This window comes from Hyla sarda, chromosome 6, assembly GCF_029499605.1.
Source record: "Hyla sarda isolate aHylSar1 chromosome 6, aHylSar1.hap1, whole genome shotgun sequence".
Lineage (NCBI taxonomy): Eukaryota > Metazoa > Chordata > Amphibia > Anura > Hylidae > Hyla > Hyla sarda.
Window position 1 is genome coordinate 118,242,674 of NC_079194.1, and position 13,597 is coordinate 118,256,270.

The window sequence follows — 13,597 nt, forward strand, 5'->3', positions numbered from 1 at the left end:
CACGCAAGATCTCACCCCATGGTGTCAAAATGATCACAAGAACGGTGAGCAAAAATCCCAGAACCACACGGGGGGGGGGGGGGAACCTGCAGAGAGCTGGGACCAAAGTAACAAAGGCTACCATCAGTAACCCACTACGCCACCAGGGACTCAAATCATGGAATGCCAGACTTGTCCCCCTGTTTAACCACCACATGTCCAGGCCCATCTGAAGTTTGCTAGAGAGCATTTGAATGATCCAGAAGAGTACTGCGAGAATGTCATTTGGTCAGATGAAACCAAAGTAGAACTTTTTGGTAAAAACTCAACTCGTCGTGTTTGGAGGAGAAAGAATGCTGAGTTGCATCCAAAGAACACTATACCTACTTTGAAGCATGGGGGTGGAAACATTATGCTTTGGGTTGTTTTTCTGCTAAGGGACCAGGACAACTGATCCGTGTAAAGGAAAGATTGAATGGGGCCATGTATTGTGAGATTTTGAGTAAAAACCTTCCATCAGCAAGGGCATTGAAGACGGAACGTGGCTGGGTCTTTCAGCATGACAATGATCCCAAACACACCGCCCGGGCAACAAAGGAGTGGCTTCGTAATAAGCATTTCAAGGTCCTGGAGTGGCCTAGCCAGTTTCCAGATCTCAACCCCATAGAAAGCCTTTGGAGGGAGTTGAAAGTCAGTGTTGCCCAGCGACAGCCCCAAAACATCACTGCTCTAGAGGAGATCTGCATGGAGGAATGGGCCAATATATAGCAACAATGTGTGAAAACCTTGTGAAGACTTACAGAAAACGTTTGACCTCTGTCATTGCCAACAAAAGGGTATATAACAAAGTATTGAGATGAACTTTTGTTATTGACCAAATACTTATTTTCCACCATAATTTGCAATGTGACAATGCGATTTGTGATTTTATGGAATTTTTTTTTCTCATTTTGCCGCTCATAGTTGAGGTATACCTATGATGAAAATGACAGGCCTCTCATCTTTTTAAGTGGGAGAACTTGCACAATTGGTGGCTGACAAAATACTTGTTGGCCCCACTGTATATATGTTTGAGTTGTTAACATAGAAGAAGATTATGCAACAGGCGGAGAAGAAAATTTTGAATATTACAAAAGTAACATCAGAGTTTTGTAAACATGCTCCATACATAGTATAAGCGTATTCCAGGAAGATAGATAACAGTACCGTAAACAAGGAGTAAACAGTAACCATAAACAACCCAAATTGGTCAAGAGAGGCATTGAATAGAAAGGATAAAAGGTCCAATTACAAGCTTAAAGGGGCTATCCAGGAAAAAACTTTTTTGTATATATCAACTGGCTCCAGAAAGTTAAACAGATCTGTAAATTACTTCTATTAAGAAATCTTAATCCTTTCAGTACTTATGAGCTTCTGAAGTTAAGGTTGTTCTTTTCTGTCTACGGAGCATACAGAAGCTGATAAGTACTGGAAGGGTTAAGATTTTTTCATAGAAGTAATTTACAAATCTGTTTACATTTCTGCCACAAGTTGATTTGAAAAAAAAATAAAATGTTTTCCACCGGAGTACCCCTTTAAACAGCCATGACTCTAGTCTTTTACTGGCACTGATGCATTGTAACAAGCCATCAGGACAGGAGAGAGACTTCTGCTGCTGATGTGTTTTGGTCACAGGTGATTCCCTTCACTGTTTACTTGTTTATTTGAATAGTTCCAGTATATTTTGTCATGTATTCCTTCTGGGCTTAGTACTCTGGTAGCTTGACACTGTATGAGTAGCTGTCAATCACTAATTAGGACCTCCCACTGGACTCCCAAACTCAATGAATTCTTTAATAAGTTAATAAATCTGCTCAGCTCCCCCTGCTCTATAACAGGATGCCTGTAACTTGATCTGTATTTTCAATGTGTCAGGTTTGCTTTAAGATTTTATCTTTATAAAGTTAGGAAGACCCCTTTAGAGGGAACCTGTCACTAGCTTTATGATGTCCGAACACTGACAGGGACCCATAAAACAGTGATCTATGATGCACTCTGAACAGCTAAGCTGTTAAAAATAGATAGAACTTAGGATGGGAACACGGCTATGGGTAATTGGGGCAGTCCCCAGCCCTGATTGACAGATGCATATAGGGAGAGATCTATCGAACATGGCCGGGGACCACCTCAATGACTCAGAGCCCTGTTCCCAGCCAAACTTAAAGCGTCAGATCCCACAAAAAATACAAACATTTTATGTAACTCAGTACCTCATCCTGATCATGTACATGTAATTTGTATGTCTCTATCACCGATATTTCACTAACAAAAATAGCATATTACCGCTGCTGAATGTCTTTTTCATCTTGTCAAAGTGAGGGGGCATGTCCATCTCTTGCCTGCACTGTGATGACCCGCTCCCTCCCACACTCTGCCTACAGCTTTTGCAAAACTACAACTCCCAGCATGCCCAGACATCCTTTTAACTGTCCAGGTATGCTTGTAGTTGTAGTTTTGCAACAGCTGGAGACACATGTTTGGTAAAACTCTGTGTTACAGCAGTGCTGCTACAGGCTGTGTTCCTCCTGCAGCCTTATCAATCAGCCATCTCGTGTCCATGACCTTCATGCTGCTGTGGGACTCATCAGGAAGTATGGTGATCCCTAGGGGTGGGATATTCAAAGGCAGTTTTCTTTAATAAAATGTGAATTTATATGTGTATATTAGAAAAACTATTGTTTTGCCAAGATGCACAACATAAAACAAAAGTGTTTATATCTGACAGTGCCCATTTAAAACTATGAACACTCTGAAATGGCATGGCCATTTAAAGTGCATTACTGTGTTAAGGGTCCCTGGCAGTGATAGCTTCTCTTTAAAGCATACATTTAATTGTGTGGTAAATTTTCTGAAATTTTAAAAAGGAAATGCATTTTAGATTCCACGCCTAAATCCCTCGATAATACACAGTTTTTTCAACACCGTGCTGTATATAACCATTCTCTATAGGGGGGGGGGGGGGGCGTGGTCTGAATGCCGGAGTGAGCAGATACTCTAAGTGAGGGCTCCAGCTTCCCCAGCCTTTAACGCCCTGATTACTTACCCTGCCTGGCCAGTCCTCACCTCAGTGGTCTCTCCAGTGCTTCGGGATCCTCAGGTGCTGCTTCCCGTCTGGTCCCGGCATCTCTCGGAGGTGCTGGTGGCTTCCGGTCTCTGCGGTCCTCCGTTGTGCCTGCCGCAGGGGATCAGCGGAGGTCCACTGTTGCAGCTGTCCCAGCGGTGCTTCTCTCCTGGTCTTAGGGAGTGCAGGGCTGGGAGGCTCTTCCTGGGTTCCTTTTGGGTTCTAGATCTTCAGCTACTCATGGAGCCTTGGTGCCATCTTAGGCCTTCGTGGGCGGGGCCGTCTTCTTCGGCTGCTATAGTTATCCCTGCAGCCGACGGGAGCTCACTGGGGAGAGGTGTGCGGCCTGTGTTGGAGTTCCTGAAAGTCTTCTGCCGCAGTTCGCCTGACATTGCCTGCCGGCAAGAATACCGCCACAGATACTGACATCTCCTCTGCATTTCCAAGTTGCTGGTCTTTGGCCTCATGGTGGGGCTCTCTTCTGCACCCTTAAAGGGAGGCTCCAGGACTGCCTGCTGAACAGTGAGTACCCCTGTGATCTGCCTGTGATCTTGTGATATATACACACTGAAGTGCCCTGTCTCCTCTGGACTATGTCTTAGTGACTCTACCTGCTATCTGTTTGTCACTGTCTGCCATGGGTGGCCCTAGCAATAGAAACAAAAAGTCCAAATTACATGCTGAGGCTTCCCGGCCGACCTCTGAGGATGCCTTCTCTGATGATGGGTGCTCCCAATTCTGTGGTCCTGTGGTAAAGTCTCCGTACATGCAGCGAAAGCGCTAAGCCAGTTCTCCAGGCCTCTAGACCGTCCTAGGGGCGACTCTCCTGAACCACCTAGGACTGTCCTCCAGGAATTCGTTATTCTATGGCATGAAACCCAGAAGGTACGAGAGCAAACTGATGAGGTGGAGTGCAGGGTATCCACAGTTGAGGATACTGTGCATCCTTTGCCTGAGCAAGTAGCTACTCTACAGCGCCAAGTTACAGGAGTTCTGGGCCGAATGGATGACCTTGAGAACCACTTGAGGCACAAAAATATCTGCCTCAGAAGGCGGAAGGGACTGACCCTGTGTTGTTCTTGGAAACATGGAAACCCTATTTCTCAGTTTAAAGGGCCCATAGGGTCCCGGCTAGACCCCCTCCTCCTGGTGGTCCTCCGCGCCCTTTCCTATCGAAACATCTTCACTTTAAGGCTAGGGATGCTGTTCTTCATGCAGTGAGACTAAAGGGGGAGGTGATCTACAATGGGAGCAGAGTATCCTTCTATCCTGACTTCTTCGTGGAACTTTGCAAGCAATGGGTTCAATTCACTGAGGTCCACTCAAAGCTACGTGCCAAGGGCTACCGCTACTTAATGCTGTATCCTGCTCATCTGAAAGTGGTGGATGGGGCTTCCACCAAGTTCTTCACTTCCCCGACAGAGGCTCTACATTGGGTGGACGCGGCTCCTCCAACTTGACCTCCGGAGTGAACTGTCCTGCTCTGGCTGTCATCTCTCCCGTTTTTATTTAGTTAATTGTTAGGGAGATAAAGTGGTCCCTTTAGGATCTCCCTAGGTTCTAGTTCCGGATTAAGGATTCTCCGGGGTAGCCCCCATTAGTTACCGACCATTACACTGTTCAAGGTGTGGTAGCGGGAGGGTTTTGATACTAGTAGTGTTTCCTCCCTTAGTTAGGCGTTCTTTTAACGCTCCATAATAGTTGTATTTAGGGTATAGGTCTGCACTGTGTTAGGGCGTAGAGGTTTTCTCATGTCCCGTTTAGTGTTAGACATGGAATTTTGGGAAACGTCCATCGGCAGACCTTCTCCCGGCGGTAAGAGATGTTTCTTACACCACTAGGGGGATCTAAGACCATTCTGCCATAGTCATTACTCTTAATTTAGGCCCTCGTCTCCCTTTCCTTCTTTGGAGCATGCAACCGAGTTGTTTACAAGCTGAGGCAATTACAGAGGCTCTGGGGGTTGCTCACACTGTTTAGTTCAATGGGATGCTTACAAGGTCACGATACGGGGAACCTTCATTGCGGGTGTGGCAGGTCAGAGGAGGATACTTGGTGAGGGCGTCCTGTTGCCTCCACTCCTTGTATGAGAGACCGGGATGGTTCTACGGTGTCAGATCCCGAGGCGATCAACTCAGTCTTTAGGGACTTCTACTGCTCTCTTTATTCTGCTCAATCTCGGCTCTGCCTGGGGGAGCTTCTTTTTTTCTTAGATGAGTTATCCCTTCCCAGACTTAGTCATGTGCAGGCTGAGGCGCTGGATGCCCCCCTTACAGCAGAGGAACTGTAGCAGACTATCCGTAATCTTTCCCCTGGGAAGACTCCAGGGTTGGATGGGATGATTGGTGATTGGTATAGGATGAATGAGGAGAGGCTGTGTACCCTATACTCCTTAAACTGTTTCACTCGGTGGCTGCTTGAGACTTTCTTCCAGACACTATGATGGATTTGTTGATTGTTGTGCTCCTCAAGCCTGGAAAAGGCCCGCTATTGCCAGATTCTTACAGACCTATCTCCCTCCTTAATGTTGATATTAAGATTTTGGCTAGAGTTCTGGCTACTTGCCTTCACAGTGTCATTGCCTCTATCATTCATCCTGACCAAACTGGGTTTATGTCACGAAGGGCTACTGATATCAATGTTAAACTCCTCCAACTCAGCATTGCGGCGGGAGAGGGGTGTCCCGCAGGGGTTGTAGTCAGTCTTGATGTCTACAAGGCTTTTTACTCAGTAGAGTGGCACAATCTTTGGGAAGTCCTGGGTGCGTTCGAGTTTGGTCCCCGGTTTTGTGCTTGGGTTCGCCTGCTATATGATAGCCCTAGGGCCCTCATTCGCACACATTTTTTGATATTTCTGACCCCTTCCCCTTAGGTTGTGGGATGAGACAGGGGTGTCCACTGTCTCCTTTCCTTTTTACGCTTGCGGTAGAACCTCTGGCAGCTGCCATCCGTATGGACCCCACTATCTGTGGTATCCCTAGGAGATCTATTGTAGAAAAGATTTCCCTTTTACCGATGACACATTAGTGTATTTGGCGGATGAGGAGGGTTCTCTCCTTTCTCTCATTGACTTACTTGTCCGGTTTGGTTTGATTTTGGGCCTGTGGGTCAACTGGGCCAAGTCCTCCCTGATGGCACTCTTGGCTGGGGCTACTCTTTCAGGGGGTTTACAGGTTGTCCAGCGCTTCCGATTTCTGGGAGTGGAAGTTACTGCATCTCTGGCGGACTCTCTGAATCTAGACCCGCTTTTGAGTACCACTGAAGAGGGGTTGAGTGCCTGGTCTTCTCTTCCTCTCTCTCTCTGGCAGGCAGAATTAATATATTTAAAATAATTTAGCTTCCCAAATTCCTTTCTCTATTCCATTTAGCTCCCCTTATTCCGCCTAAGAGATTCTTTGGGAAACTTTGCGGTGCTCTGAGATCCTTCTATTGTCAAGGTAAGCCTTCCAGACTTGGTCGGGCACTTCTCCAGGCTCCAAAACGTCATGGCAGTTTGGCCACCCCTGTTATGTATAACTATTTTCTTGCCTCCCAACAGGTGTATGCAGTGTGATGGATCGACCTGGATCTCTCAAATTCAGCTGCAGCCTTGGCTGGAGCACTTATTGGCTCCTATGAAGGTCTTACCAACTCTCTTTACAGGTATTCTTCTGCCTCTTCTTTTCCTGTTACTAGTCAGACGATAGCTAAAGTATGGTCGGTGGTGTCGAGTAGATTTCCACAACCAGTGGTATCTCCTAGGGTACCCCCTGTGGGGGAATGTTCATCTTTCTCACTTGCACAGGTTACAGGGAGCCAGCTTATGGGGAACTTATGGGGTTAAATTTGTGACACACCTGTTTGGAGAGGATCAGGTTTTCTTCTCCTTTTTGGACATGCAAGAACGTTATGGCATCCCTGGAAATGCCTTTTATAGGTATCTTCAGCTTAGGCATGCGGTTCAAGCGCAGTTTGGCTCACTGACAGTCACCCCTGTATTTTCAGAGGCAGAGCTTCTCCTGGGCACCACGGACCTCTCCAAACCCCTTACTCAGTCTTATGCTCTCCTTCAGTCACTAGGTCCTAGCCCTTTCTCGGAATTGTCTGATTACCAGTGGAAGGAAGTTGAAGGTACATATTATTCTACCGTGGTTAGTTGTAGGAATGTGTTGATAAAATCTCAATACATACTCCGGCTGTATTACACCCTGGAAAAATTGAAACGTATCAGTGTTTCCCCTTCTGATCTTTGCTTTCATTGCTCCTCTGAGGTCGGTACCTTTTTAAATGCTGTTTGGGATTGTCCTTTTATTGCCCCCTTTTGGAGAGATGTGATGAGGTTTTTGGCAGACAACTTGGATTTTCCTTTTCTTCTTACGCTTTTGGTGTGCCTATTGGGAGTTATTAATGGGGTTGTTTCTGGTTCCCATTGACAAGATATGGACCCCCTGAGTTTACTTGATACGTCGGCTGACACTCCCACTAGGTTGTGCCGGTAGGTCTCCTATGTTATGGTGCTGCTTTGCTGTGGGGTGCTGGGTTGGGGGAGGGGAGTGTGGGGATACCGGGATGTGTGTGTGGTGTGTTTCTGTTTGTCTGTGTTGGGCTTTCCTCCCGCTGGGTCCTGGCCATGGTTAACACCTACTCTTACTTAATTTTCTGTATAAGCTATTGTATGGCCACCTGTTGTATTTCTCATATTATTCTTTGGTTATGGTGCTTATTCCCGGGACCTATGGAGCATGTTAATCTTTATCTTGTTGGTATTGTATGTTGGTTAAAATTGCAAAAGTTTATAAATAAATACTTTAAAAAATAAAAACTATGCTCTACAAGACAGATCTTCCAGGTCAGCCTCCAAATAATCACATTAGATTGGCTCTCGCACTGGAGACAGGGGCTGTGGAAACCGTGAACAGTGCTGCCCCATAGTCATTTGTCTGAAAAACTTTATAGGTACGCTGAAAGCTTGGTATAGGCAATTGATTTCTCTTGGCAGTTCCAGCTGATGGGACCCACCATTATCTATGTAGACAGCTTTACGTCTCCCCTTTGGGAAATAAGGATCAGAGGTCCCTAAGATTAACCCTAAAGGGATGTGAAGTTATCCCCTATCCACTGAAGAATATGGGTCCTCTATTAGAATTGAACAGCTGATCAGGAATGCACAACGCCACCCCATTCATTCTCTATGTATGCATGCATGCGCTCAATTCTAATGGGGAAACCTGGCTCCTTGTTCTGAAGATTTGATTGGACCCCCGGCGATCAGAGGGATTTACAAGATTGGAAAACCTTCTATCCTCAATGTGTGTGTGTGTGTGTGTGTGTGTGTGTGTGTGTGTGCATGGTAAGGGGGTGATCTATGATGATTTCTTTTGACCCTATATTTCTTTGGCTGCTTGCTGTTTCATGTCATATAGAGGCATGTGAACTGATGATATGTGGTTACCAGGTATGGGAACCCCTTGAGGCAGCCTTGTTTTATATTTTTTTTGCTTGTTAAGCTCATTTATTTATTTTTTTCTAATATAAAATATCTGCAAACACAAACATGTAGAATAGATAATCTACAGAATAATGAAAATAGATAATACACATATTTAATGTATAATATAAAAATGTTTATACAAACAGTATAAAAGGCTTTTACTGGTTGCCGTCTAAGGACGAGCCGGCTTGTCCTGAGATGGCAAGCGGTGTATGGCGCGGGCTCTTGACTCGAGCCCGCCATACTGGCCGGCCCTCAGCTGATTCCAGTAGCTGAAAGATGGCGTTAATAGCTGACATTGTCGCGGTCGGCTCTTGACCCTTTAGATCTAAAGGGACATTTAAGCCATCCAGTGGGGTAGATCGGCTGAACCAGGCTTCATCAATCCTGGAACCACATTGATCTGTGGGGACTGATTGATCTAAGGCGACTAAAAGTGGAAAAAAAAATAAAGTTGAATAAAAAGTTTTAAAAAAGCACCCATTAACCGCTTCCATATTAAAAGTTTGAATCCCCCCCTTTTCCCAAATTCCATATAAATATGTAACCATATGTGGTATCGCCGCTTGCGTAAATGTCCGAACTATAAAAATTATAAACTTATTTAAACCGCACGGTCAATGGTGTACACGTAAAAAAATTGTAAAAAGTCCAAAATTGCGTATTTTTGGTCACTTTGTATACCCTAAATTTTTTTTTTATAAAAAGCAATCAAAGTCCCATGAAAAAAAATGGTACCGATAAAATCTTCACATCACGGCGCAAAAATTGAGCCCTCATACATCCTTATATATGAAAAAATAAAAAAGTTATGGGGGTCAGAAGATGACAATTTTACACATACTAATTTTGGTGCATGTAGTTATAATTTTTTTTAAGTAGTAAAAAAAATGTGTATATATATATATAACAGTACAGACCAAAAGTTTGGACACACCTTCTCATTTAGAGTTTTCTATTTTCATGACTATGAAAATTGTAGATTCACACTGAAGGCATCAAAACTATGAATTAACACATGTGGAATTATAGAAATAACAAAAAAGTGTAAAACAACTGAAAATATGTCATATTCTAGGTTCTTCAAAGTAGCCACCTTTTGCTTTGATTACTGCTTTGCACACTCTTGGCATTCTCTTGTTGAGCTTCAAGAGGTAGTCACCTGAAATGGTTTTCACTTCACAGGTGTGCTGGTGTGGAGGAGGAGATGTGATGGTGTTGGGGTGCTTTGCTGGTGACACTGTTAGGGATTTATTCAAAATTGAAGGCAGCATGACTGAACCAGCATGGCTACCACAGCATCTTGCAGCAGCATGCTATTCCATCCGGTTTGCGTTTAGTTGGACCATCATTTATTTTTCAACAGGACAATGACCCCAAACACACCTCCAGGCTGTGTAAGGGCTATTTTTTACCTGTGTAAGGACCAAGAAGGAGAGTGATAGCCTGAGACCTGGCCTCCACAGTCACCGGACCTGAACCCAATCGAGATGGTTTGGGGTGAGCTGGACCGCAGAGTGAAGGCAAAAAGGGCCAACAAGTGCTAAGCATCTCTGGGAACTCCTTCAAGACAGTTGGAAGACCATTTCAGGTGACTACCTCTTGAAGCTCATCAAGAGAATGCCAAGAGTGTGCAAAGCAGTAATCAAAGCAAAAGGTGGCTACTTTGAAGAACCTAGAATATGACATATTTTCACACTTTTTTGTTATGTATATAATTCCACATGTGTTAATTCATAGTGTTGATGCCTTCAGTGTGAATCTACAATTTTCATAGTCATGAAAATAAAGAAAACTCTGAATGAGAAGGTGTTTCCAAACTTTTGATCTGTACTGTGTGTGTGTGTGTGTGTGTGTGTGTGTGTGTGTGTGTATATATATATATATATATATATATATATAATGTGTGTATATTAGGTATCTTAGGTACAGAATAAAGATATCATGTCATTTTTACCAAAAAGTACACTGCATAAAATCGGAAGCCCCCAAAAGTTACAAAATGGCGTTTTTTTTCCAACCTTGCCCCACAAATATTTTTTTGCTGGTTTTGTGGTGAAATGATTGATGTCATTATAAAGTACAATTGGTGGCTTAAAAAAAAAAAAGCCATCATATGGCTCTGTATGTGCAAAATTGAAAGTGTTATGATTTTTAGGAGGTGATGAGGAACAAACAAAAGTGGAAAAACCTTGTGTCCTTAAAGGGGTACTCCACCCCTAGACATCTTATCCCCTATCCAAAGTATAGGGGATAAGATGTCTGATCGCGGGGGTCCCGCTGCTGGGGAACCCCGCAATATAGCATGCATCACCCACCATATCTGCTTCCGGAAGCGCTGGAGGTTCTGGCTCCCGACCTCGGGGATGGAAGATTGTGACATCACGACCCCGCCCCCTCAATGCAAGTCTATGGGAGGGGGCATGATGACTCCGCCCCTCGTGACGTCACATCCCATCCCCGTAATGCAAGTGTATGGGAGAGTGCGTGGCAGCCGCCACGCCCCCTCCCATAGACTTGTATTGAGGGGGGTGGACCATGACATCTCAAGGGGCAGAGCTGTGATGTCATGATGCTCCGGCCCCTGTATTGCCCGTCATTACGAACAGAGCGAGTTTGCTCTGTGCAGTAATGACAGCGGGGTGCCACAGCCGAAATCCCGGGGGTCCCCGCGATCAGACATCTTTTGGATAGGGGATAAGATGTCTAGGGGTGGAGTACCCCTTTAAAGGGTTAAACATTAGTAGAAATTTATTTTAAAGTATATTGGGAACATGTAAGTGGCATGGGGAAAGTAAGAAGAGGGGGTAGAACATCATCCTCAAATACACCAACTTAGGAAACTTTTCGGGGCACCTTGGTGTGCAATGTTTCATGCCATCGTGTATTTGTGAGATGGCGTACCTCCCATCCCCCAGCATAAGAACAGAGCTGTCACTGATGGTGTGGTGGTACATAGTGATAAGAAGCAGTTCCCTGCAGTTAAAAGCTCTGCACACCCTCTTCATCCAGACCACAATGATGATGGTACAAGGAAAAATAGTTTTCCCTTTGTCCTTTGCCAAAAACTTGGTAACTTCAAGAGAGTTTCTGGTTTTATGTAAATACAGACAAATCATTCTAGGAAGGATAGTTCTACAGCATTCTAATATTCTTTGTGTTTCTTCTGCAACATGTTCAAGACTTTTTGCTGTCATTGAAAAGGAGAGTGAATGCAACTTTTAGTTCACTCAGCTGAGGATTTGCTACACTTTTATCCAGCGAAACACATCAGAAATACAAATTTCACCCCCATTCTGATAGATTACTATAAAGTATTTACTGTAGATAAAGCTGTATCCAGTCTACTTAGATCAGTATTTCCCAACCTGGGTGCCTCCAGCTGTTGCAAAACTACAACTCCCAGCATGCCCGGACAGCCAAAGGCTGTCCGGGCATACTGGGAGTTGTAGTTTTGCAACAGCTGGAGACACCCTGGTTGGGAAACACTGAGGCTGGGTTCACACCACGTTTTTGCCATACTGTTTTCAATCCGTTTTTCTAAAGTCTGGTAGCGGTCTGGTAGCGCCTCCCTACAGCACTCTTTACCTGTGCCAGGATTAGCTGCTTTTTTGGGCACCAGGTGAGGGCAACTACATTTTACTTTTTTGGGACACTGTGTGTACTGTACAGAACCCTGAAAATTCTCCAGTCCTTTACATAGACAGTGATTTACAGGTAACAGCAGCTCTTTCTTACTTTTATATGTATGATCTTGCTTTATATATATTAGTTATCTTCTTCTTTTTCTTTAATCCTCACTTTTTCCTATTTTTGGTTGACATTTTGGGGCTTCAGAACCAATGAACAGGTTTCCATAGAGTTCTGGTCTCAACATACAATGGTCGTCCTGGAACCAATTAATATTGTAACTTTAGGGACAACTGTACATTGAGTTGCATGTAATCTTGTGCACTGCAGCTGTCACTCAATAGCTAAAATTGATTTGCAGCCCTAACCTAAAGGAGGGCAAAAGAGTGTCCTTTTCACCTATGTCAGGCCAGTATATTTTGGTAGACAGAAAACAAAGAAAGTATGGGGAAGTTTAGTAGACAAAACATCACATGTATTCCAAAATATTACTGATGAACTCTACACCTGACCTGCAAAAAACAAGCCCTCACATAGTTCCATCAATGGAAAAAGTTCTGGCTTTTGGCATATGCAGATGAAAAAAATAAAAATGCTGTCTATTTAAGTAATTAAAGGAATCCTCTGGCTGGTCATAAATGTAACAAATTTAAAAGAAATGGTATATGTCTTGTGCATGTCTGTGGGATCCCACCTTAGGGATATGTAAGCGGATTGCACGTCCTTGGTTAAAACGTATTATACTTAACTTACCGGTGGTGCAGTAGATCTCATTAAAGCTTCTTAGTAAAATGCTCTTGCTTCGCTCAAACCCTCATAAAATCATTATGTATAGCCATATTTATATTCTATGCTTCCCTAAACCAAAGTGAAAGAACAATCTCTAAATTAGCGGTGGCACTTTCCACATAAACATGCCCGCCTCTCCAACATTTCTTTTTTATTGCCAGGGGGTGGGCAGCTGGATCAGACTATTTTTAAAGCAAAATTAGTAAAGGCGGAAAATCTGTCTCCAGTATTATGTGTGTGCAGGGAAATTGTAGATCGGTAGATAGAAAGATAGAAACTTTATATATGCAGCCAGGGTGATTATCTACAGTAGTACATAATATGTTATACTGCACGTTTATTCTTTTATTCTATTTTTTTATATTATATACTACACAAAATACATGAAAATAAATTTTACTTGATTGTCATTATGATTATTAGTACTACTTTAAATATTCTTTGCAGGTATTAACCCATTCCCGTCTTGGGAACGGCAGGTGGATGACGCCAGAGAATATTCGAGAAATGTATACAGCTGTTAAAGCGGACCCCGATGGAAATGGTGAGCCATCATGAAGTGTGCGCTATACTTTATAAATGTGAGCCGCTGAGTGCACGGCTTTCCGTAAACGCAGCCCTGTGTTTATA

General features: G+C 43.8%; 2 protein-coding genes across 4 annotated transcripts in view; one reads left to right on the forward strand and one right to left on the reverse strand.

Moving 5' to 3' along the window:
* Window positions 1–13,597, forward strand: part of P4HTM (prolyl 4-hydroxylase, transmembrane) — an 87,656-nt gene that overhangs the window by 51,268 nt on the left and 22,791 nt on the right. Inside the window, exon 4 of the mRNA XM_056524817.1 lies at window positions 13,415–13,511. Coding sequence (XP_056380792.1) covers window positions 13,415–13,511 — 97 coding nt within the window. The remainder of the gene's footprint in view (window positions 1–13,414; window positions 13,512–13,597) is intronic.
* The window catches only part of LOC130276026 (secreted frizzled-related protein 5-like), an 82,661-nt gene that overhangs the window by 18,956 nt on the left and 50,108 nt on the right, over window positions 1–13,597 (reverse strand). The gene's annotated exons all lie outside the window — the stretch shown is intronic.